General features: G+C 16.7%; 9 protein-coding genes across 9 annotated transcripts; 5 read left to right on the top strand and 4 right to left on the bottom strand.

Moving 5' to 3' along the window:
• Window positions 1-1,272: 1,272 nt before the first annotated feature.
• On the bottom strand, window positions 1,273-2,069 carry PADL01_0112300 (Plasmodium exported protein, unknown function; the record flags this gene model as incomplete). Its single annotated transcript, XM_028680826.1, has 2 exons — window positions 1,273-1,866; window positions 2,001-2,069. The coding sequence occupies 2 exons, from the start codon at window positions 2,067-2,069 to the stop codon at window positions 1,273-1,275; spliced, it is 663 nt and encodes a 220-aa protein (XP_028536239.1).
• A 1,558-nt stretch (window positions 2,070-3,627) lies between these two features.
• PADL01_0112200 (Plasmodium exported protein (hyp6), unknown function) lies at window positions 3,628-4,377 on the top strand (the record flags this gene model as incomplete). Its single annotated transcript, XM_028680815.1, has 2 exons — window positions 3,628-3,702; window positions 3,838-4,377. The coding sequence occupies 2 exons, from the start codon at window positions 3,628-3,630 to the stop codon at window positions 4,375-4,377; spliced, it is 615 nt and encodes a 204-aa protein (XP_028536238.1).
• A 2,380-nt stretch (window positions 4,378-6,757) lies between these two features.
• PADL01_0112100 (Plasmodium exported protein, unknown function) lies at window positions 6,758-7,930 on the top strand (the record flags this gene model as incomplete). The annotated part of the gene is made up of 2 exons (XM_028680804.1): window positions 6,758-6,826; window positions 6,908-7,930. The coding sequence occupies 2 exons, from the start codon at window positions 6,758-6,760 to the stop codon at window positions 7,928-7,930; spliced, it is 1,092 nt and encodes a 363-aa protein (XP_028536237.1).
• Window positions 7,931-10,389: 2,459 nt separating this feature from the next.
• On the top strand, window positions 10,390-11,016 carry PADL01_0112000 (Plasmodium exported protein (hyp10), unknown function; the record flags this gene model as incomplete). The annotated part of the gene is made up of 2 exons (XM_028680793.1): window positions 10,390-10,458; window positions 10,588-11,016. 2 exons carry the CDS (start codon window positions 10,390-10,392, stop codon window positions 11,014-11,016), a joined length of 498 nt encoding a protein of 165 aa, XP_028536236.1.
• A 1,373-nt stretch (window positions 11,017-12,389) lies between these two features.
• PADL01_0111900 (Plasmodium exported protein, unknown function) lies at window positions 12,390-13,380 on the bottom strand (the record flags this gene model as incomplete). The annotated part of the gene is made up of 2 exons (XM_028680782.1): window positions 12,390-13,070; window positions 13,312-13,380. The coding sequence occupies 2 exons, from the start codon at window positions 13,378-13,380 to the stop codon at window positions 12,390-12,392; spliced, it is 750 nt and encodes a 249-aa protein (XP_028536235.1).
• A 1,368-nt stretch (window positions 13,381-14,748) lies between these two features.
• On the top strand, window positions 14,749-15,651 carry PADL01_0111800 (Plasmodium exported protein, unknown function; the record flags this gene model as incomplete). Its single annotated transcript, XM_028680770.1, has 2 exons — window positions 14,749-14,931; window positions 15,055-15,651. 2 exons carry the CDS (start codon window positions 14,749-14,751, stop codon window positions 15,649-15,651), a joined length of 780 nt encoding a protein of 259 aa, XP_028536234.1.
• Window positions 15,652-16,482: 831 nt separating this feature from the next.
• PADL01_0111700 (exported protein family 4 Plasmodium exported, putative) lies at window positions 16,483-17,519 on the bottom strand (the record flags this gene model as incomplete). The annotated part of the gene is made up of 2 exons (XM_028680759.1): window positions 16,483-17,247; window positions 17,481-17,519. 2 exons carry the CDS (start codon window positions 17,517-17,519, stop codon window positions 16,483-16,485), a joined length of 804 nt encoding a protein of 267 aa, XP_028536233.1.
• A 1,156-nt stretch (window positions 17,520-18,675) lies between these two features.
• Window positions 18,676-19,585, top strand: PADL01_0111600 (exported protein family 3 Plasmodium exported, putative; the record flags this gene model as incomplete). Its single annotated transcript, XM_028680748.1, has 2 exons — window positions 18,676-18,744; window positions 18,821-19,585. 2 exons carry the CDS (start codon window positions 18,676-18,678, stop codon window positions 19,583-19,585), a joined length of 834 nt encoding a protein of 277 aa, XP_028536232.1.
• A 2,049-nt stretch (window positions 19,586-21,634) lies between these two features.
• Window positions 21,635-24,922, bottom strand: PADL01_0111500 (exported protein family 1, putative; the record flags this gene model as incomplete). The annotated part of the gene is made up of 2 exons (XM_028680737.1): window positions 21,635-24,682; window positions 24,770-24,922. The coding sequence occupies 2 exons, from the start codon at window positions 24,920-24,922 to the stop codon at window positions 21,635-21,637; spliced, it is 3,201 nt and encodes a 1,066-aa protein (XP_028536231.1).
• Window positions 24,923-27,949: the final 3,027 nt, after the last annotated feature.

Raw genomic sequence — 27,949 nt, 5'->3', positions numbered from 1 at the left:
TTATTTCATAAAATATTAATATTTGTTTATATTAAATTATTATATTTATCTTGAACTCATTAAATAAATAGAATATTAAAAACATAATTTTTTAATTAGTTTTAATCATTTTATTAAATAATAAGAAATGTATATATTATATATATTAAATAAGGACTTCTATTTTATTGTATACATTCATACATCCCATCATAAATTTTATAACAATGAAAAAAAAAATTACTACAGAAAAATTAAGAAATATAATAATAATATCATATTGTTATAAGTCAAAATAAAAATATATATTCCTTACACATATATAAAAAAAAAAGAAAAAAATTGAATACAAGTATAGAAAAAATATTTTTGAATATTTATATAAAATACAGTTATGTTTTATATATCAATAGAAAATATAATGTATATATTGTATACACTTATATGAATCTTACATACTATGAATTTTTATTAATATATAAAATATTAACATTTATAAGCATATTTTTTAAATAAATATATTATAATTGGGATATTCCTCAAACGAATTTCATTATAATTTAATATCATCATGCTATATTTATTACCACTTGTTATTTATTGAACAAATGAATGAGTTAATCATTATTTAATAAAAAAATTCAAAACAGTCTAATTTAAATTATGTTCAAAAAATTATATGATACTTAAAAAAAAATCAATCATATGTGTATGTAAATATAAAGATAAATATTATTAAATTTTTTTACTACGTGTTTAAATATACATTAATACATATTTTTTTTTTTATTTAACATCAAATGTATAATAATATTCTTTCATAAAGCTTTTTATACATTATTTCATTAGAAACATATATTATTTGTAATTTTTTGGTACAAATATATTTTTACACATGTTTCTCATATATTACACTTGTACATAGGACGAAATATACATATATATTATAAAATTTATTATATTTTATGAATACTAGAATAATGAATGAATAATATTATATATTCATTATGAATAATTAATAATTTAAAGAAAATTTTACATTATTATATTAAATGATAGTTACAAAGTCGAAAAAAAAAATTATAAAATAATGTGTATAGGAGAACAATAGAAATTTCTTTTCTATTCAATAAACTAAAAACTAATAATTCATAGATATTTTAATATGTAAATACAATAAAAAAACAATGTTATATATAAAATATATTTATTTTTGATCGAAAACTCTATTTGTGTTCCTGTAAGAACTAGAAAAAAAAATAATCAAATAAAATATATTATACTATATATTAATTATTTCTTATGTTTTCTATTATATTCATCTTTGTAAGGCCACAACCATGTAACAAGTAACCAAGAAAGAACACATAATATTATTATTAATATTATGGCTCCAACTGAAACGAAAGCAAAAGCTGTCTGAACTGCAGATGCAGTTGCCGCCACCCAAACAATATTACTAATTACTGATGTACATCCCAATCCCGTTATAACGTTTTTTAGAACATTCCAAAATGTTTTTCCTTTGAATATCATTTTGTATAATACGTCCTTTTTTGTTACTTTTTTTTTATTTCTTTTTAAAGAGATATTTTTTTTATGATATTTATTATATTCCTTATTTAATTTATCATTTAAGGCATTATAATCTATCATATTGTTTTCATCTAATTTTTCATCCAGCATTTTATTGTGCATCCTTTTATCGTTTAATTTACACATTACTATATCTTCATTATTTACTCCTTTAAAATTTTGTACATTTAAAGTAGGTAACCTATTATGTAATGGTTCATTTGTAATATGATGTGATAAAATTCTTGCATATTTATCTAAATATATCTTATTATTATTCCCATTATTATAAGCTCCTTTTTTATAATATGACTGTACATGTTAAAATACATATATATATATTGAATCAATATATTAAATCTTATATATTATAATACATACATTATACATACAATTACATAAAAATATATAACTTTTTTATTATATTAATGATGTGTACATGTTACCTTAAACTTTAATGATACAATTAGTATTATAAAATTATATAAATACAACCTAAAATAACTTTTATTCATATTATATTTAATTTTATCGTTTTTTTATATTTACATATATTATTCACAATATTTTTCCAACACAAATTTTTATAGAAAAATAGATATATTATTAATTTTAAATTAAATAGTTATTGATATGTTTTTAATATTATTATTTATTACATTTCTATTTTAAATTTTGTAAAATAATAAAATCAAAACATACATATATCCGCAACAAATTATATATAATATTTTTAAATTACATCATTACTTATTCATTGTCATGATTTAAATATATATTATATAAAATAATATAAACATTTTAAAATATGTATATTATTATTTAAAAATAGTAATATAAATATATGTGGTTATATATAATATATAATGTGTTATAGTAAATAAAAAAAATATATAATATATATTGAAATATTTGCTATCGTTTGTGTAAATTAAATAGATTACATGATCAATGTTATTTGCCCTACATTATTAATATACATATTATTCTAATGTCAATTTTAAAATATTATAATTTCCCATAGTAATTAAATATAAATTATTAGAATTATTTATTTTCTTATATAGGTATACACCTATTTCTATTTTTACTATTAAACTAAATATATATATATATATATATATATATATATATATATATATATATATATATATAATATTATATATGTATTATTAAATTTTTATTTAGTAAAAATATTTTTAATTCAAATAAATAATAATTAATATATAACATATAAGGAAATTATACTATTAACATTATTAAAAGAGTTAATATATATATTATTGCACGTAAAAAAATTACTATATTGTATTACATTATATATAGGATAAATATATTATATCTAATATTAAATGATCAAAGTAATATTATATTTAAAATATATAAACGATAGTTTTGTAAACAAACTCAATATATATTTAATTATATATATATATATATATATAGAAAAATTCACATAGTGCTCAAATTTATATTTGAACAATACTTCATTAAATATAAAATTATTCATGATATATAACAGTACAGAGTTAATAAATATAAATATATAAATATATTTATATATATAACGTTATCAATGGACATGTTTTTCTTACGGTATTTCTTCATCTTAAAATTATTATAAATATATACAGATTAATATACATGTTATTTGAATTTTCCATTTTTTCTCTTACATATAACATAAATAAAAATTCAGATAAACAAAAAGATATTATAAAAAATATGTAATCTAATAATTATAGATATAATTCATTATGAATTATAAAAAAATATTTAATATAATATATTAATATTTACATAATAAGATATTTTATATGGATTATAAATTTTTTAAAATTTATATTATTTCCATTAAAATATATTAATAAATAATTTTATATTATATTTATTTATTTTAATAATATAATTATAATTTAGAAATTCTATTAATAATTTAAGAAAAAAAATCCTTATATAAGAATATAATATTTTTTATATATTTAATAAATTAGTAACAGTTAAACTACAGATTGGATATATAAATATTATATTTATATAATAATATTTTAATGTAATAATGATATTTAAAAAATGCAAATTTTTCATTCATTATTAAACGTTTTTTTATCATGTATATTGCTCACACATTTATACATATTTAATAAGGTAATATTAATATATATATATATAATAAGTATTATATTGTGCTTTATTATATATATATTAATACTTTAAAATATATACTGTCATTTATATATATATATATATATATCATATTTTTTATTTTTTTATAAACTATAGTTCTTCTTATATTCGTCGAACCCACATGCAAATATAATATTAAATGGAAATAATAATATCTTAAATAGGACCTTATCAGATTCATTTAATTTACCAGACAAAACAAAATTAAGAACTTCAAATAATAATAAAACATTGCATAAAAATAAAACAGATGTAGAAACTGTTAAAGCAAAAATAAATAATAAAAAATATTCAAATGATAAAAATAATATAAATGAAGTAGAAACAATAGAATATGATGAACCGAAAAAAAAAGAAACATTAGAAGATCTATTGGAGGAGTATGATGAAGAAATGAAAGAAATAAACGAGACCAAAGAAAAGCCATTTTATAAAAGAGCCTTACTCTTATTAGAAGTTTTCGATAATATATTTATAGACAAATTAATAGATATGAATTTAAAAAAAAAGCATTCATCATTTTTAGATCATGCAGTTGTTAACTCAACAAATATTGGTACTAATTCTTCATTAATTGGATTACCCATGTTAGTTTATCTTATTAGAAGTTTTGAATTTCTAAATAGATATGAATAACAAGGAATTATTTAAAATGGAAAAAAGAATCTTTTAATAATGCAAGATATTTTACCAATATGTATATATCAATTATATTTTGTGATTGCATAAATTATGTGTATTAAAATATATTGTTTTTATAAACAATATATATATATTCTATTATATTTTAAACCTTTTGTATTAATATTATATTAAATACCTTTATCTATATTTATTAAAATATTCGATATTTTTATAGTAAATAATAGTATTAATAATAAATTTTTTTTTTTTTAAGTAATATATTAATGTTAAAGAAGTTTTATATAACTTGCCTTTTTTATTTCCTTTTTTTCTCATTTAAATTGTAGAACTATATAATTTACATATATAATACAATATAATTCTAAAAAATATAGTGTGTTGTATTATATTATATACCTAGTTATATAATTATTATAAAATATGTTTATAATATAATATAAATTTCAAATTATAATTTAATTAATAGCATAGACATAAAATACAGCCACAATAAAATATATATAGATATTTCATAAATATAAAATTAACTATTATTTATAATGTATTATATTATTACTGATATAGCAACAGAATAAGACATCCTTTATTATGTCATAAAATTTAATAATAAATAATGTGTTTTACGTATAAGAATATTATCTTATATATCATATAATAAAAAATTCACTTTAATAGTTAGACATAAATAAAAAATATTTTTTAATAATACTTTTTTTTTCTTAAATTTATAATAATACTGATAATAAATAAATTCAATATAAAATATAAATCTATATTTATATTTATATAATATTATAATGTCATCAATTAAATATGTCAATATTCATAGGAAAATATAATATATTTATTAATAAGCCTATGATAAATAATTATAATTTATGCAAAAATAAAATATATATATTAAATATGTGTTAACATTTATTTAATAAACTAAATTATTTAATAATATTAAAATAATTATATATTATATATTTTTACTTAGGATGAAAATAATAATAAATAAATATATAAAATTAGTTAATGTGTAAAATTATACTTATGAGAATTATTATTCATATATTCTTTAAATATATATATATAATCTACTATATTAATGTATATACTATAATTAATAAATGTGTAATATAGTTCATTAATAATCTCTTGTAATAGTAGTACTATAATATATATTAAAAATATTATATATATATATATATATATTTCTCTTCATATATGTATTATTAATATAAATGATTTAATAATATATAACTTCATATTAATAATAGGAAAATCTATTTAAAGATTTATTCATTATAATATTTTCATAGTATTTTTTTTTTTTATATTATCATTATATTACTACTGTAATGAAAAAAAAAAAAAAAATTATACATATTTTATTATAAAGTATAATATTACTATTCATAACCTGATTTGATATTCCTAAAAATAAAATAATATAATAATAACTAGTTATAATATCAAATATTGTTCTTAATTATTAATGAAATATATATATATATATATATATATATATATATATATATATATATATGATACACAGATTTAATGTTTCTAAGTTATACTTGAAACTATAGTATGTTAGTTAAAATAATATATATTTTTTAGCTCATCATATATAAATACGTATTATATAAACATTATATTTTATAATAACACATAGCTCTTTTATAAAAAAAATAAATAAGTAAAATAAAAAAAAAAAATAGTAATTCTTGATATATTAAAATAATAATAATAATAATAATAATAATAATGTTTTGTGTATTATAACTATATACATTTAATATTTTAAATATTACATGTTTTATATTATATTCCTACTTGAATGTTTAAAAAAATATATACGTATAAAATAATAATAATAATATATCTATATATTAAAAATACACCTTTATATTATATCAAATATACTATGATATTATATTTCTTATTTAATATATAAATATAGATAGATAGGATAATAAAAAAAAAAAAAAAAAAAAAAAAAAAAAAAAAAAAATTATATCTAAAGAATACTTTTATTTATAGTTAATTCAATATATTATATTTCAATATAAAACACTGATTAATTTTTTCCATATGTGAAACAATTTATCATAAAGAATTTAATTTTTTCGTTCTCTTAATTTTTTTTTTTATCCTTATATATATATATATATATATATATATATATATATATTGATGCTTATTGTGTGTAAATGAGGGTCATATTAAATTATCATGCAATATGTATAATACTTTCAAAATACACATTTTTCAAAAAAATAAATATTAAAAATTAATTATTATATAAATATTATTTATTATATTAAACCATGAATGTATTTGTAATAATATATTTATTTAATAATAATATAAATAAATTATCATGAACTTTATTTATTTTAATATATTATTTTTCTCACTCTTTTTAGATACATTTATATCATCACATACGGTAAAATGAAAATAATATATATATATATATATATATAAACATATAATTCATAATATATATATAATTTTATTATTTTTTCAGAATATTCCAAGAACTAACAATAATAATTCGAAAAATGCCGCAGTTAATAAAACACCCGTAAATACAATTCCAGATGTTATTACATTAGATTATATAAGAGAACAATTAAAACAAATTCAACTAATAAAAGATGAAATAATCAAAGATAAATTAAAAAAAATTAAATTACTAAAAAAGAAATATAAAAATAAAAATGAAGATAATGATACTAAGCGTGAAATTGAAAAATTAGAAAAAGAAATATTGGATACTAAAATATTATGCGAAGATTATATAAAAAATGAATTGAAAGAAATCTCATTATTAAAAGATGAAATTGTAAATGACAAAATAGAAAAATACCACTGGAAGAGAGATAAATTAATAGATTATGAATTAAACAAACTTTTCTTAGAAGACAAAAGAAAAAAAATGTTAGAATCATATGAACAACATGTAAAAGAAGAATTAGAAAAGGAAAAAATGAAAGAGAAAATATTAAAAGAAAAAAAAATTAAGAAAAAATTGAAAATTGAAAAATTCAAAAATGAAAGTATTATTTATAATATATATTTAAATATGAAATATTACTTAATTGAATTTAGAAATGATGTTATAGATATAGAATTAGCATGCCCAAAATATTTTCAAGATTTATTTAAAAAGAAGAAAGGTAAAAGAAAAACATTTTTCGAACTATGGACGTTATTTAATGAAATAATGGAAGAGAAAGTTCATAAATATCAAATAGGAGGATATACAATGGGAATAGGAATAATTTCAGGAATTGCAAAATCTATACATTCTCTGATGCCTATACCAGTAGTTCCTGCTAAAAAGGCTTTGTGTGTATTTTTTATTTCACCTGATCCCGCTACAAAAGTGACAGCCATTATAATCATTGTTATACTTTTTATAATACTTTTAGTTTTCTTATATATCATACATAGCAAATATGGTATATTATTAAAAGAGAACCTAAAGAAAGTTATAACACGATTAGAAGATTATTATAACTCACAAGAAGTTCTATATATTATTTGAAGTATCAAATATAAATATATATCTATATATATGTTCCATATAATACAATTGAATGTATAATAATATAAATTCCCATTTTTTATTTCTTATGCTTCCCATATATATAATGATATTTTCTAATATTTTCATTTCATTTTATTTTATTTTATTTTTTTTTTTTTTTTTTGGGTGTTATAAACAAATATGTGTATATATATATTTATATTTAATATTTTTAAAAAATATATATATGTGATAATTAATAGATATCTTGTCATATATATATTACATTTTATTAAACTTACATTTATTTATTTATTAGTTGACATACATATATAAATATTTATATATATCTTTAAAATTTTTATTTTGTCTATATTCTTAAAATAAATATGAAATTTTATACATAAAATAAAAATTAAAAAGTTATAGACAGAATAGTACATATAATATATATATATATATATATTCATAAACATTTCGTGTTTAAAATATATTCTCATTTCATTTAAAAAAAATGATATAATAATAATTTAATATATTTTCATTTATATTTACTACACATTTTTGTAATTTCCTTCTTTATTTGTTATTATATTGTCTATTTGGATTTTATAAAAAATATATTCTTTTAAGATATTATATATATATTTTTAGTAATTTGTGTTTCTTATATTTATTATATTTTAACTATTAATTTTAATGTGTAAAAGAATATATATATATAATATAATTGATGAATACACATTTTTTAATTATTTATACAGATGTATTATTTTTATAGTTGTAACAAAAAAAAAAAAAAAAAAAATAGTAATTTTAAAAAGTACTTCATATATTATATTAACTTCAATATATATATATGCCACTACAAATGTACTACTAATAAGAGTATAATATATTTTAAACATTATATTAATATATTCACCAAAATAATATAGCCTTAAATAATCCTAAATATATATATATATATATATATATACCTTTTATATATTTATTGATTCTCCAAATACTTATATTATTATATATATGAATTAACTTATTGATACTTTATATCTATATCAAACAAAAAAGAGAAAGAAAATATAATTATAAAAACAATTAAATGACTATTAATATTTTATTACTGTTCTTTAACATGTGGACTAAAATAAATAAATATATCTATATATATGTGTGTGTCATTAATTATTTTATGTGTTTAATATCACTTCACCCAAAAAAAAAAAAAAAAAAAAATTAATATTCATATATAGACTTAATAATAATAATTTTAAAAATCATAATAAAAAAAAAAAAAAAAAAGGTTACTCGTTTTTATTATTTTATATAACATATTATATATTACATACGTATATGATACATCAAATAAATATACTTATGTATAAGTTATTTTTCTTATATATATATAATATTATAACAATTTTAAATTATTTATAATTAAAAAATATATATATATTATATAAAAGAAACATATATATTATTTTATATATAATATATTTATATTTTATATTCCCCTTTAATAAAAAATTATTTAATATTATTGTATTATATTTTTTTTAATTTTTAAGTGGAACACTTATCGTTCTTATAAGTAATTAATAATATAGTACTACTATTTTTGAAAGAATTAAGTTATATACTATGAAAAAAAAAAAAAAAAAATTATTATTATTATAAAAAAATTATTTCTATTTAATTTCATTTTAACTCAAATTATATTTATTCACTAACTCTAATAATAATATATTTATAATATAAATATATTGTTATATCTATATATTTATTATTATATTTTAGGGAATAAATATTTTATAATTTAGATATCTGAGTATAATTAAAATTGTGTAATGAGTAATTATATCTATAAATGGATAATAAGAATTTTTTTTGTAAAATAAAAATATATATATATATATTTATATATATATATATATATTTATATATATTTCACTTTAAAAATAAGGTGCACTATATAATTTGATTATATTTATATTTTCCTTTGTTGTAATATCTAGTTACTTAAAATAATGTTTATACAAAAAAACAACGAACATAAACTTTTTTACTATTATTCAAATTATATAAAAAGGATATATTAAATATATATATATATATATATATATATATATAAATTAATATATATATTGATACAAATTAAATAAATAAAATCCATTATAATATTTTAATATATTTAATAATATTATAATTTTTTATTTAAAAAAAAAAAAAAAAAAAAAAAGATTTAATAAATATTTCAATAATGTAAAATAAATTATAATATTATTTAATAAATCTATTCATATAAATTTTGTGTAATCTATCATTTTAAAAATAATACATCATAATTAAAATTGTGTAATAAAAATATTAAACATATATTGTAACATATATATATATATATATATATATATATATATATATTTTTTTTTACTTAAAAACAAATTATAAAAATAATATATTAAAATAAAAAGGAAATAATGTCCTGTAATTATTTTAAAATATCTTTGTTTTCTATTTTACTATGTATTTTAATAATCACACATAAGGTTAGAAAAAAAAAAAATAAAGGAGCATAAAAAAATTATTAATATATATATATATATATATATTTATATATATATATTTATATTTATATATTTATATTTATATGTATTATTTTCTTTTTTATATTATAGTTCTCTCTTAAACAAATATCTCATAATAAAACAAACACAGTTGATATTAAAAATGCAGTATATAAGAGATTACTAACCGAATCACATGAAACAGATATATTAAAAACACATTCACACGGAAATTTACTAACACATCCAATAAATAACAAATCACATGAACATGCTACAGAATATCATGAAACATTATCTGATTGTGCATTAAGTGATGAATTCCTACAAAAATCTTTTAATCAAACAGAGAACAAAGAATGGAAAAATGGAAAAAATAATAAATCATTGCTTCAGAAATCACATAAAACATCACATTGCAAAAATATAAAAAATATTGGTAAAATACCTTTATTTATCATTTTTACTGAGTTTTCTCTAGTTTTTTATGTCATATATTATATCTATAGAAAAAACCAAAAAATGATTAATACAGAATAATCTACTGCTTCTAATAAAAATAAAATTATTTTATTAAAAAAAGAAAAGAAAAAAAAAGAAACAAAAAAAGAAAAAAATAAAGAAAAACATATGATATATTAGGACAATAAATATACATACAAATAAATTCTCCCACTATATTTTATACAATATTTTTAACATATATATATATATATATATATTATACAGTAATTGAGAAAAAAAAGAATACATATAATATTTATATTGTATATTTAGCAACAATTATAAATAATTATATATATATATATATATATTAGTGACTTATTTATATCATTGTTTACATCACTTTATATACCATTTTAATTTCCATTCTTATTTATGTTTTAGTTTTATTAAATTGTGATACATTTAAAAAGAATAAAATTCATGTCAGTAAATTTTATTGATAAGAAGATAAATGGTATTTATATTTTTTGTAACTTTAATATCTAAATAAATATATATATATATATATATATATATATTTATGACTTTTTTCGTGTGACATTCAATTTATATTAGTGTATTTTATAATATACCATAAGTTTATCTTATTTAATAAAACATTCTATTTCTTATATTTATATAAAATTCATAATTGTTCTTTTCTGTTTTGTTTTGTTACTTTTCTTTTTTTTTTTTTTTTATAATTAGTACATTATAATTTCAATAATATATATATAATAAACATTTTAATTTATTGACAAATTTTATTTATAAGAATGAGATTAAATATTCAAAAATATAAGAATATAAGAATATATTGTCAAAAAATATAACATATCTTACACAATACATATAAATATATATATTACTGACAATGGAAAAAAAAAGAATATATAATTATATGTGTATATATAATACATACCTTTTTGTCTTTATAAATTTGTATATATTTTTATTTAAAAATTCTATGATCAACTATAGTTATGAAGAATATAATTTTATTCAATAGTGTATACCAAATAAAATATATAAACGTGATCATTATTTATTTTATAATATTTAAAATATATATATTTATTTATTTATTTTAAACAAAAACAATTAATAGTTATACAAATAAATACAAATGTAGTTATTAATTTTGTTAGATAAAGCAAAATATTAAAAAAAAAATAAAATAAAATACAAAAAATACAAAAAAAAAAGGAATAACATTTAGTAAAATAATACAAATTTGTATTTATTTATATATAATATAAATTACACAACATAAAATAAATAAAAAAGAATATATAAAAACAAATTATGGTTGTAAATTATATATATATTTTTTTTTTTATGTTAATATTATGATATAATTCAATCCATTAAAAATACTGATCAAAATAATATATAATATTTTCTTAAAATAAACATGATTTATTTATTTAATTATGCTCCAGTTTTTTATTTATTATATTTTTATCATCCTTTGGCCACAACCAAACAACAAGTAATAGAACTACTACAACTGTAATAATTATTAAAAATATTAAACCTCCATAAATACCAGAAAAAACTATCAAAAAGGTAGATAAAAAACTATCAGGGGCAATATATGCCAAAAGATAAACTAAAGAACTAATAATAACAAAAATATTATATTGTGCTGCCCATATACCTAGCAATTTTAAAAAAATCCCAAGACGTTTCCAGAAACTATTACCTTTAAATATATTTTCGTATAATTTTGCCTTAATATTTTTACTATCATTATTCGAAATTATCGATGTTTTTCTCATAGCATATTTATTATTTTCATAATTTAATATATCTCTTAATACATAATACTGTTTCATTTTTCTCTTCACAACTTTATCTTGCCACTTTTTATCTCTTCGTCTTTTTTTTTCATAATTCTTATCCTTCTTTCTAAGATCCATTAATCTTTTATAATTTTTTAATTTTTCTTTTACCAATTCTTCATATAACAAATCAAATTCGTTTGACTCATAAGTTTTGTTTTCATCTTTAATATATTCTGCTAAAGATTTATTAATCCTTATATGAAGTTGTTTATTATTATTATTATTAAAATTATTTTCGAATATATTTATAACATTATTATTCTATAAAGTAAATATAAAAATATTATACATATAAGTAAACATTTATGATGCACTAAAAATAAAAAATATATATTTATTTGTAATATTTTAGAACATATTATATAAACACACACTATAAAAAGAAATATAAAAATATATGTAAAAGGATTTTTTCATATATTAATTAAAATATATTATTAATATATATATATATCAATGGATAAATTTTCTTTTTTTTTTTTTCATTTCCTTTTTATCTTACCTTATTGAAAACCAAAATTATATTTAATACTATAATAAATATAAATAACTTAAAAGAAAGGAATAACATTTTTACGTTATACTCCTCATAATAAATTGTGTGAATAATATTAAATTCATGTAACTATAAGAAATATATATAAATATATATATATATATATATTTATGATATTTAATATATTAAATAATATACATTTCGAAATATACAATAATAACAATAGTTTTATTTTATTTTTTTTTATTTGATAAACTTTTAACACTTATATATTTATATAAAATAAATTAATCAATTAATTTTATTATTTTCTATATAAATAATTGATAAAATGATTTCTTTAATTATTCAATAATATTATTAATATATTGACTTTGTAAGAATATTATACATCCTAAACACAAATGCATTAAATATAAACTTTTAATAACGTGTGTATTCATAATAATCTATACTTTTTTTTTTTTTTTTTTTTTTTTTTTTTTCTTTAATATTATTAAATAGATGGAAAAACAAAAATAACCTAAAAATGATTATACCATAATAAATTCCTTTATGTAAGAATGTATTTTCATTATATATTAATAATATATATTATTTTTACACTCTTAAAAAAAATATAGGAAAAAATCTTATAATATATTATGTTATATAAATTACTATATTTTTTAATATATATTAATTTTTTATTTCTGTTCATCTCTCTTATTAATCCTTAGAACTCAATATAAATTTTAAATACACTAAAAAATTTTAATATTAAAAATACTATTTATAATAAAACCATATATTTTAACATAATCAAAAATATATATTTAATTACATATATTAGATTTATCACATCATTTAAATATTAAAATAATATGAAAAAAAAAAAAAAAAAAAATTTTAATATATATATTTACATATAATCATTTGACATTTAAACGTTACTCCATAGTTAGAGTAATATATCATAGAACATAAAATGATGTATTAAAAAAAAATAAATATCATTATTATTATTTTAATTTTATAAAAAAAAAATAGTTAATTATTTAAAATATGTTTATTTATAATACATTTTTAATTTTCTATATAATCAAAATAAAACTATACACATTCAAAAAATGCATTAATAATAAATATATATTATATATATATGTGTATATTATAATATATTCTCTATATATTTTTATTTTCTTACTTAAATAAGATATATATTTTATATACATTTATACTTTTTTTTTAAAGACCTAAGCAGAAAACATATTGAATTAAATGTATAAATAAATTTAAAATATTAATCTTAAAATGTATTAAATCATTAGTTATTATATATATATATATATATATATATGTTTTAAAATTGGTATGTTTTTTTTTTTTTTTTTTTTTTTTTTTTTATTACATATTTTTTTCATAATTGAATAATTTTATATCAATTGAAGGAAAAAAAAAACAATGCTTATTAAAAATGGTTGTAGCACAAAATATAAAATAACTCATAAGAGGAATCCTAATTATATACATGATAATTCAAAAAATGAAAACATGAATAAATCGATAAATTACAATATATTCAATAAAATATATAAATATATATTACTTGCCCTTTTAATTATATTTATATGTATTAATAATAAGGTGAAATATAAAATGTAAAAAAAAATGAAAATATTCTAATTTTTTTATAAGGAGCAGCATATTTATATATATTACATTAATATTATACATATATATATAATATATTTTTATTTTTTATTTTAGAATAACCATACAAACTACTCTTATGATCAATATATTTTTACAAATGAATCATTTAATAAATTACAAAATAGATCACTGTCAGATATTCATGTCGATAATGATTATTCCGATTTAAATCGTGCAAGTCGAAATACTTCAAATTTAAGACCCAAAAATATTAAACAAAATGATAATCAAAATAAAAACAATATAAAAAAAGAGATAAATAATAAAGACAATATAAAAGACAGTTTAATGTCAAAACCTAAAAATTTAGAAGATTTAATATTTAAAAAAAGAAAAGAAGAAGCACATTTAAATGAAGGAAAAGTTTTATCACGATTTGATAAAATTAAGTGCTTTCTTGATATCTTTGATGACTTTTTTATAGATAAAATGATAGATTATAATGTTCAAAAAAAAGATTCACCATCATTAAAATTAATTACAGAAAATATTGTAATACATTTTATGGCTTTTTTCCCTTTTTCTTTACCCCTCTTTTCTCGTATATCTAATAGATTAAATTTCTATGCAATTAATCATGAAAAGAAGAAAAATCAAAACGATATATTACATATAACAGATGATAAAAAAGAACTTTATGGTGTAAAATGATAATTATATAATATTGTTTTTATAAATTAATATTAATAGGTTAATATTGTTTATATCTACAGGTCAAAATGAATAAATTAAATTAGTAACATATATATATATATATATATATATATATGTGTGTGTGTGTGTATAATTACCTTTTTATTATATACACATTTGTATATATCATTAATTTGATATTATTTTTTAATTATTGTTTTTTTTTTTTGTTTTTTTTTTTATTTCTATTTTATTTTATTTTTTATTTTTTTGTGTTACATATATACTCACTAAAATAATATTTTATACATTTTTATATTATAACATAGATAGCTCTTAATATAATGAGCTAATTTATAATATTAATAAAAAAAAAAATTGGTTTATATATTTACTCATTTTATGTTAATATAAAATTATTATGATTTAATTAAGAAGCACTATTAAATAATATATACCACAATATATATATATATATATTAATATGTGTGTACCTATTTTGATTTTGTTATAGTTTTGGCTTTCTGGGGAGAGGGAGAATTATGGAACACACATATATAAATAATAATAACACATATTGTATATATATATATATATATATATATATATATATATATATATATATATGATTTATATATATGATTTATATATATGATTTATATATATATTATGTAAGAACAAAATTATAACATCATAATAGCCATTTAGTTGTGATGTTTATTAAATTTTTTTTTTTTTTTTTTTTTTTTTTTAACAAATTAAATAATTCCATATTGTAACAAACAAACAAAAAAAAAAGAAAAAAAAAAAAAAACATATTAAAATCATTTATATAAATATACTTTATTTTTATGTATCACTTTTATTTTCTCTATTATTATGACCCATTAATTTCCCTCTTGATGGCCACAACCACATGAGAAGAAAAAGAACACCTATAATGGTTAATATTATTAAACCTATAAAACTACTAAATGCAATCAAGGAAGGAACAAAAGAATATGGTATCAAAGCACTCCATACAGGAATTGTAGAAAGTTTAAAAATTAATATTAAAATCATTTGACCTATTGCAGCACCTGATAATGTACCTAAATATATTGATAGACCCTTCCAAAAATTAGCCCCTTTAAATATTAAACTATATAGTGAATTTTTAATTTTTGTCATAGTACCATCTGAATTAATTATTTCTATTTGTTTAATTATTTCTTTGTTTTTATTTTCCAATAAACCCTTTACTAATTTTTCTTTTATTTCTTGAACCTTTTGATTGTCATTTATTTCGTTTGAATTTATATCTTTACATATTATATTATTTTCTTCCATCTGTTTATTATTTGAAATATTGTCATCTTTTTTATCACTTAAATTTTTTAACACAATATTATTTTTATTATTTTTTTTTTCATTTTTTGGTTTAATACTCTTGGTCTTTTTTATTTTTTTTCTTTTTCCCTGTTCATTTTTTTTCTCTTTTAATAAAACACGAGATGTGCCTTTCCTTTCAATATTCTCTTCAACTACATGTTGTAATAAGCATCTCTTAAATGATAAAAAGTTTAAATTATTTTTACAACATTTTTTTTCTTTCTTCCATTGAGTAGCATTATCCTATAATTAAAATGTGTATGCAGAGAATATATTTTTTTTTGTCAATATTATAAAATGGATATGAAAAAATAAAAAAAAAATAAAAAAAATAAATATACATATATATATATTTATTTATGTGTGTGTGTGTGTGTATTTATGTATAATATTTATATTTTATATATATATATATATGTGTATATATTTATTTTTTATTTTTTTACTTTATAATTGAATAAACATAAGCATATTACTATTGCAACATTTAATATTCTTACATAAAAAAAAGTCATATTAAATTATTTTTTATTATTTTAATCACACTTCATTTAAAATGTATTATAAAAAAAATAAAATAACTATTATTTAATAATCCATTAGATATATCATTATAAATAAAAAATGAAATAATTGATTATTCTTTTATAAAAACATAATACTATATATATTTAATGTATTATTATTATTATTACTTTTTTTTTAATATATATTTCATTTTATTATACCTTTTAATTCTAATCATATAATAAAAAATAGGTACCTACTTTTTTTTAGGATCTATTAATTTTTTTTTTTTTTTTTAAATTAAAATGATTTTACAAAAAAGAAATATATATATATATATATATATAAAAAAAAAAAAAAAAAAAAATCTCAATAATTTTCACATATATAATAAAATTCTATGTTTATATATATATATATTTCTACCTTTTATTATTATAAAAAAAAATAATTACAATATATATTATAATATATAGGCAATAGTATATATAATTTCCTTAGGTATCTATCTCTAAAAGGCTTGTGAAATTATTCACATTTTATTAATAAAATAAATATATATATATATATATATATATATATATATATATATATATATATATATATATATTTATTTATTTATTCATTTTTATATTAACTTTTAGATATTTATAAGGGCAAAAAAAAAAAAAAAAAAAAAGGCACATATAAATAAAAGATATATAATCTATATTACAATATAAAAAATAAACATTCTAAAAAAAATAATATTTATAATGACATAGTAATTATAAAAAATATTTTTTATAAAATATAATATTACATTAAAATGAAAAAATTATAATATTAAAAATATTAATGTGGATTGTGTAATATATATATTTATTTATTTATTTTAAAATGGTGTTATAATTATAAATATATTATAATTTTATATCATCCAAATTATAAAAATAATTGTGCAAGTCTAAAAAAAAAAAAAATTAAATCCTTTCTCCATATATATAATAATAAAATTCAATATAAAGCATGCTTATTTTATAAAAACAAACATATATTTTCTAGATCCCTTTTTTTTTTTTTTTTTTTTTTTTTTTTTCTTTACACATATTTATATTTTATAAAATGATCACATTTATATATCATATTATATTAATTTAAATGTATTAATATACAATATACATAATGAAATATTTTGTGTCACTTTTTAATTTTTTCATATGTTTTCTCTTAATATTTAAATATTCACAAAAGGTAATAAATAAATAAATAAATATATATATATATATATCAATATATATATTTTATTTTTTTTTTTTTTTTTTCTTAGAATATATTAGAGAAAAGCCGTCAAGATAAATTGAACAAATCGATCATAACAAAATATATAAAAACAAGAACACTAACAGAAAATTATAAACAATGTGACATTAAATATATGAATACGTCAATATTCAGTGGAAATAAAAATCCACAAAAAAGAGAAGAAAAATTAGAGGAAAAAAAGAAAGAACAGAAAGAAAAAAAAAAGGACAATACAAAAGAAGATAATGATAATAATAAGGAAAATGAGACAGAAAAGAATATGGAAAATAAAATAGAAAATCATTTAGAAGACCATATAGAAGACCATATAGAAGACCATATAGAAGACCATATAGAAGACCATATAGAAGACCATATAGAAGACCATATAGAAGACCATATAGAAGACCATATAGATGACCATATGGACGACCATATGGATGATGTACTAGAACATCATAATTCACTAGAAGATAGCATAAAAGAATATTATGAATTTACAGACCCATCAGTTGATGAAGAAAATAAATCATTTTTTAAAAAACTTAAATTCATTTTGAATATGTTAGATGATGTACATTCAGATTTATTAGTAAATAATCATCTTAAAAATGGAAGTATTTTTTCACCAGAATTTGTTCCTATAAGTGTTTTATCAACTATGACTGTAGCCTTTCCACCTATAGGAACTTGGACTCTTCCTTATATTTCTAGGACTATAAATTTTATGACTAAATATAAAGGAGAAAAAATTTACACAGAACATGAGTCAAAAAAAAAATTAAAATGAAAAAAAAGATATATATGTATATGTATATATATATATATATATATTTCTTTATATATCTTATTAGGACACACACGTTTAATTTATTTTGTATCTTTTTTATGACTAATATAATAAAAAGGTGCATTTTTTTTTGTTATTAATAAATATTTACACGTAATATATAATTATATATATATTATTATATATACCATGTTTCTTTTACTACGTATATCGATACTAACCCAAATATTAATATAATAAAATATTTATATATGTTTATTTGTCATTACATTTTTTTATACTTCATAAAAAAAAAAAAAAAAAAAAAAAATACACATATATAATATAATATTATATATCATTGATCTATAATTTTATTCTTATATATCAATATTGTAAATATAATTATACAGATTAATTATATTTCATAATAATATATTATTCAAGTAATAGTACTAATAATAAACATGTGTAATATAATTTTTTCTTATTTTTTGGAATTTAACATAATAGGTTATATTACAATAAAGATATATGTTTTCTCTTTTATCTTATATTTCTTTTATAAATTCAAAATAAAATATATATATATATATATATATATATATATATATATAATAGTTCTGTTTTATTATAATATAAGAACAAAATTGTTATTTTTAATATTCCTTATGAACATTTTTTATTATTTATAGTAAAACGAAAAAAAAAATAAGAATAACGCATGCAAAATATAATATAGTAATATACTTATGTATAATATGATAATAAATAACATATAATAATAATATATATATTTGTGTGTATATATATATATATTCATTTATAGAAAGAAATACAAATTGAAACATACAAATTATTATACCACAATGAAGAGATATAATTCATAATGATAGTTCAAAAAAAAAAAATGATACGTAAATACTTTAATATATTGTTAAAAGATAAAAGAGATAAAGATAGTAAAACAAAAAATCTTGATCCTCATATTTCATTTCTAGTTAATTTAATAAATAATATGAATATAACTCAAGAAAAAAAAAAAAATTAAAAACCTCACATTAATATATATATATATATATATGGTGATGATATAAAAAAAAATAAATCAATCAATTAATGAACATAAAAAATATACAGTCAAAACGAAGAATGTAAAGAATATATGGATACTTATTTAATGTATCTTCTTAATGCAAAATGATATAAAATATTTAAAAATAAAAAATTTAGGGAATAATATTTCGATTGTTTCAATAACCTTATTATTAATCTTTACAATGTTCGTAACTATCATTTCGTATTAATTATCCGGAATTTCTTTTTTTCTTCTGATATATATTATTTCAAATTTTATGATCTATATATATTTTCTCGCTTTTTTCCAGAAAAGAAAATAAATTTTAAAGAATTTCAAAAAACTTGTAAAAACTATTTCAACAAAAAAAGCAAATAATATAATAAATATTTTGTTATATATTTAATCTAATGTTAAGATATATAATATACTTTTTTTCTTTATATATATAATGTTATTAATTTTTATACATTTATTTATGTCCATTTATTATTATAAATTTATTATTCATCCAATTGTTATTATTATTTTTCATAATAGTATAATAAAATTAGCCACTGTATGACATAATTTTTTTTTTTTTTTTTTTTTAAATAATAAAACAGCTAGCTGGCTAGCCAAAATACATAATTATATATATCCTCAATGTTATAATATTTAAATTGTTATAAAAATGAAAAAATTGTTCACTTTTATGTTTATATAATAAAAAAATAAAAAAAAAATTATAAATATAAATTTAAAATTAAAACATTTCTATATGTATGTACGTATGTATGTATGTGTATGTGTGTGTTTCTATGATTAAATTGTGAAAAAATATTATGTATAATATTATTTAAAAAAATATATAATAATAAAATAATAATATATTCATTTATATGTACATTTTTTGTTTAATATAATTTAATTTAATTTAATTTTTTTATTAATCCTTTATATATATATATATATATATGTATGTATTTATATGTGTGTGTTTATATATATCCTCAATTAACCTTCTGTAATATCATTTTACCCAATGATTGTAATCCTTTAGCTCTTTTAAACATCAAATTTTTATCTCCTTCTACATTTTGTAATACTATTTGTGCTGATCTTCTTACTGTTGTTTCAATATCACACAAAATAATTTTTAATATATTCCTTAATATTTCTTCTAGTATTTCTTTTTTTTCTTCCTCTAATAAAATTGATATATGTTCATTGTATAAATCATCGAGGGCTCTATGTATATTATCCATTGTATAATCCGTATTTTTTATATCATTCAATATATAATTAGATGAGGATACATATTGTGCCTTCTTTATAAAAGGATTATTTTGTTCTTTAAAAGGATAATAATTTGTTATTATAGATAAAAAACGACTTTTACATTGTCTCAAAATAATGGAATTTCTAATCATTCTTTCATTAGCTTCTTTTATATATATATCTTTTTTATTTCGATCAGAATTTTCTTTTTCTTCCAAAAAAATATTAGAAACATTTTCATATGTCCAACCTATAGATTCTAATATGAAATTAGAAAATGAAGATTTTAATAACATGCTTATTTCATTTTCCATTAATTTCTCCCATTCATCTTCATTATCTATATATAAATCTAATTTTTCTTTTAATAATTCAGCTACTTTCTCTTCTCGTATTGTTTGTCCTTCAATCATTTCGTTCATAATCTCACCAACATAATAAGTCAAATCTTCAATAGAAATATTTTTCTCAAAAAATAAATTAACAAAAGAAGATACTTGACTATTTCCAGTATATTCATACATCATATCAGATGTAAATATTAAATTAAAAAATATAAGTGGGTCAATAATAATCATTTTATCTATTTCATCGAATTCACCAGAATCATATAATTTTCTTCTATTCTCATAACCCAATATTTGATATGCCTCACTTATATTCTCAAATTTATTATTCAACACTAAATTCTTATCATTATCCATTTTTGGATAATATTTTAAAGATAAATTATAAAACTTTCTTCTAATTTCATTTATATCGGAATCTTCTTTTACATTTAAAATTTCATAATAATTTTTTCTCATATTTTTTCTTGTATTATCATCTAATTTTTTATCATCCAAAATATCTTCTTCTGAACTACTATTTGTCTTACTATTATTATTATTATCATCATATATTGTACTATTCCAAACATTATCAGTAATATCATGAACTATATTATTATTTACATCATCATCATCTTCTCCTTCATTTTGTATAAGTTTATTTTTATTTTCTAAAAAGGATATTATATCGCCTCCATTTAAAACATTAATTTCATATAAATTATCTTGCACATCTAAATTTTTTATATAATTTTCTTTATTTTCTTCTCCGATATCATTTCCTACTTCTGGTTCCTTTACTTCTTCTTTACCCCTTATATACTCTTCAGCATTTCCTATATCTTCTGATACCTCGCCTTCTCCTACTTCTTCATTGTCCCCTTTGTCTTCTGATGCCTCCTCTTCTCCTACTTCTTCATTATCCCCTTTGTCTTCTGATACTTCTCCTTCTCCTACTTCTTCATTATCTTCTTTATCTTCTGATGCCTCCTCTTTTCCTACTTCTTCGGTATCCCCTTTGTCTTCTGACTCTTCTCCTTCTCCTACTTCTTCATTATCTTCTTTATTTTCTGACTCTTCTCCTTCTCCTACTTCTTCATTATCTTCTTTATTTTCTGATGCCTCGCCTTCTCCTACTTCTTCAGTATCTTCTTTATTTTCTGATGCCTCGCCTTCTCCTACTTCTTCGGTATTCCCTTTATCTTCTGATACTTCTCCTTCTCCTACTTCTTCAGTATCCTCTTTATTTTCTGATGCCTCGCCTTCTCCTACTTCTTCAGTATCTTCTTTATTTTCTGATGCCTCTCCTTCTCCTACTTCTTCATTATCTTCTTTATTTTCTGATGCCTCGCCTTCTCCTACTTCTTCAGTATCTTCTTTATTTTCTGATGCCTCCTCTTTTCCTACTTCTTCGGTATTCCCTTTATCTTCTGATACTTCTCCTTCTCCTACTTCTTCATTATCTTCTTTATTTTCTGATGCCTCGCCTTCTCCTACTTCTTCAGTATCTTCTTTATTTTCTGATGCCTCGCCTTCTCCTACTTCTTCGGTATTCCCTTTATCTTCTGATACTTCTCCTTCTCCTACTTCTTCAGTATCCTCTTTATTTTCTGATGCCTCGCCTTCTCCTACTTCTTCAGTATCCTCTTTATGTTCTGACACCTCCTCTTTTCCTACTTCTTCAGTATCTTCTTTATCTTCTGACACTTCTTCTCTCACTTCTTCGGTATCCTTTTGTTCTTCTACTTTCTCTTTTTTCATTTCTACAGAATCCTCCTTTTCTTCTACTTTTTCTTTTTCATCCATATTTTTTGATTTCAATCTTTCAAATGTTTCTACCTCTTCATCTACTTTTAATTTTATTTTTTTGTTTTGTTCTTCTCTTTCCATATACAATTTATCTTCTTCTAGCATTTTTAATCTTTCATTTTCTTCTTCTTTTAGTCTTTCCTGTTCTTCTTCCATTAGTCTTTTTTCTTCTTCTTCTTTTAACCTTTTCTCTTCTTCTTTCAACCTTTCTTCTTCTTCTTTTATTCTTTTCTCTTCTTCTTTTTTTCTATTCTCCTCTTCTTTTATTCTTTCCTCTTCTTCCTTTTTCTTCATCCTCTCTATTCTTCTAAGTCTTCTTTTTTCCATTAGTTCATCTCTTTTTTCTAGTTCTTCAAGTTCCATCTTTTTTATTAATTTCATTTCTCTTTCTTCCTCTTCGGATATTAAGGCTCCATATTTTGGATCATCGATATATGGGGCAGTTTTTAAACATTTTAGATAATTTTTCATAGACTCTTTATAATTAGAATTTTGTGGTTCTCTTTGTGTTTGTATATGTACCCTTCTGTTAACCCTCTTTTTTTCAGCAGTATATAAAATTCTATTGAATGTTCCATTAGAATAAACTATTGGTGCGTGTAAAGAGAAATCAAAAGAGTTGGTCTTATAAAAAAATACATCCTGCAAGGATATAAAAATAATTTATACGTAAATATAAATCTATATACACATATATATATGTTCCTTTATTTTTTTTTTTTTGTTTACCAAAGAGATAATATATAATATAATAAAAATAATTACACTTAAGCAATTCATTAATGATACTCTTATAAAGTGTATCTTATTTTTGTTATTATTTCTAAAGGCCTCCATTTTGTCATCTTTTTTATATATGCTATTGTATCTTCTTTCTTTCATATTGTGTATTCAAAAATATGTGCATTATGATAATTCAAAAAAAAAAAAAAAAAAAAAAAAAAAAAAAAAAAAAAAAATTTTAATATAACAATATCATCATATATTTTTCCAACATATAGAAAAATATATATATATATATATATATATTTATTTATATGTTAACATGATAATTAGAATAACCAAAGGAGCAGGAAATAAGGAAAAATATTTATTATACCCTATTTTTCAAAGTAAAAATTATTCATGCATGCATAAATAAATATTATATTATATTATATTATAAATATATGACGGAATACTGCATTATATGTTTATAAAAATTCCATTTTCTCACATAAAAAATGAAATGAAAAAATAATAGTATTAAATATATATATATATATTTATGTATGTATGATTAAATGTTTTCTTTTTTCATATATTTTTTTCTTTTTTTAAAAGACAAAAAATATTTTATCTTTACAAGATCCTTTTAATTATACACTTATATATAAAAAGGAAGAAAAAATATAAATATTTTCATATATATATATATAATACTCACATATTGACTATGTTCATTTTGTGTTTGTATATACACATAAAATTTTCCTATATCGTAAAATATATATATATATATATTTTTATTTTAAATGTATTTCCCTTGTAGTAGTAACAAAAAAAAAAAAAAAACTCATAAAAGGATAAAACAATATTAACAATAAATATAATTTAAAAAAAAAAAATTGTGTCATCATTAATTATTATTAACACATTTTTTATATAAATATAATATATCCATTAATTTTATTAGCTTTTATGTCTTTTTTTTTTTTTTTATTTTTATTATTATTTAATATGCTAGACAATTATATTTCTACACATTTTTGGAAATATGTTTTTAAATATTTAACTAGGACATTCATTTTCATAATTAAATTTTATATTATCCTCCAAATATAAATACATATTACATAATAAAACCCTTCAAAACGTATGAATACATTTTGAATCATATTTTTAATGAACTGTAGCTCTAAAGAGAAACACATTTTTTTTTTTTTTTTTTTTTCTTCTATTTTCCTTTGAGTACATTCATTTTCAGCATATTTCTCTACATTATCATTTGATATACAACCAACAAAATTTTGTAAAATGTTTACAAATATTTATATAATTTTCATCAAATATATTTTCTTAATTTGCTAATGCATTTACTTCTTCATAAGAAAATATTGAATTTTATGTACTCTATGAGAATGAACATATGCATAATATACTTTATATTTATATACAGAAAGGTTCTACAATATAAAACAATAATATATTATATATTATATATTATCTATTATAATTAATAATTGCAATTTATAAAAGCTTATCACACAAGTACAATACATATTATTCTTAATATGATCATGTTGAAAAATATACCAATTAAATGTCTTTTAGAAACAATCTTTTGTTATTTAATAAATATGGTTTAAAAAGAAACTTTTTTTTTTTTTAAATAATATATATATATATGGTAATATGTATTATGATAGAATAATTAAAAAAAAAATTAATACATATAAAATGGAAGGTTTACATGATATATTTTTTTATATAATAAATTAAATTGAGATTAATATATATATATATATATATATATTTTTTTTTTTTTGTCTTAAAATTTATGAACAGTTCAGAAATATTTTTCATTTCATATTTGGCTAGATCACATACGATTATTATAATAAAAAAGAAATATATATTTTTTCAATTCGTATCAACATATATACCTATATATGTAATATATTTATTCATGTGGAAAATATAAACTTTTTTTATTTAGGATATACAGCTAGCTATATTTATATAATATTTTGTAAAACTTTAAAAATTAAATGTTACTATCATATTTATGATATAATTTCCCTGAATTGTTCAGAAAAAAAAAAACAGTATCCCAAGTTTTTTCCTTTCTTAAAAACATAATTCACAAAAATGAACAAAACAAAATAAATAATATATATTAAATAAATAAATAAATATATATATATATATATATATATATATATATAGTTTCTGTTTTGTTTGGAGGTAATATTTTACAAATATAAATAAATTTTTTTTTTTTTATTATTGTCTATTACAATATGTACACCAAAAAAAGAAAAAAATTAATTTGGTAAATGATATATTTTATTTACACTTAAAGAATAATATAATAAACAACTATATAGTTTTCACTGTTTTCTAATATAAAAATATATGTGAAAAATATGGTTTTTTCTTTCATAGATAGGTTTAGCATATAAATAAATATACATATGTGTACAACAAATACATACATATATATAAATAAAGAAATGTTTTTAATATATTATCATTTCATATTTTATTATATGAACCAATTCATTCATATGCAACCCACCAAAATATATATATATATATATATATATATATATATATATATATATAACAATTATAATAATCTAAATATCAATTTTTCATTTATTATTTAATAATACATATTTTTATTATCCCTAAAAAAAATTTCAAGTATTTATTGCGCCTTCATCATTTTCAAAAAAATCAAAAAAGTTTCATTACTTTTATATAACAGTGTATATTTTATTTTTCTCACTTTTGTAATTAAAAAATAAAAATAATAGGAAAATAAAAGGAAAAATAAAAATAAATAAATATATATATATATATAATTTTAAATAAACGAAATTTATATTTTTTTTTATTTTACTTTTTTTTAATATTAAAAATATACTATTATATATTTTAATATAATATGTGGATCATTTTATTATTATTATTATTTTAGTATTTTTTTTCCCTCTCCAAAAGCTCCAGTCAAATTATTTTGTGAAAATACTTTATTTTTATTTTTTATTTTTTTTTATTTTTTGTATTATTTAAAAAAAAAAAAAAATGAAAATAAATTGTAACATTATTTTTTTCTTTTCCAAAAAAAAAAAAAAAAAAAAAAAATTAATTAAAAAAAAAATATATATATATATATATATTTATATGACCTTAAAAATCAAA

The sequence above is a fragment of the Plasmodium sp. gorilla clade G2 genome (assembly GCF_900097015.1).
Source record: "Plasmodium sp. gorilla clade G2 genome assembly, chromosome: 1".
Classification (NCBI taxonomy): domain Eukaryota; phylum Apicomplexa; class Aconoidasida; order Haemosporida; family Plasmodiidae; genus Plasmodium; species Plasmodium adleri (nom. inval.).
This window is presented reverse-complemented; position numbering and strand designations above follow the sequence as displayed.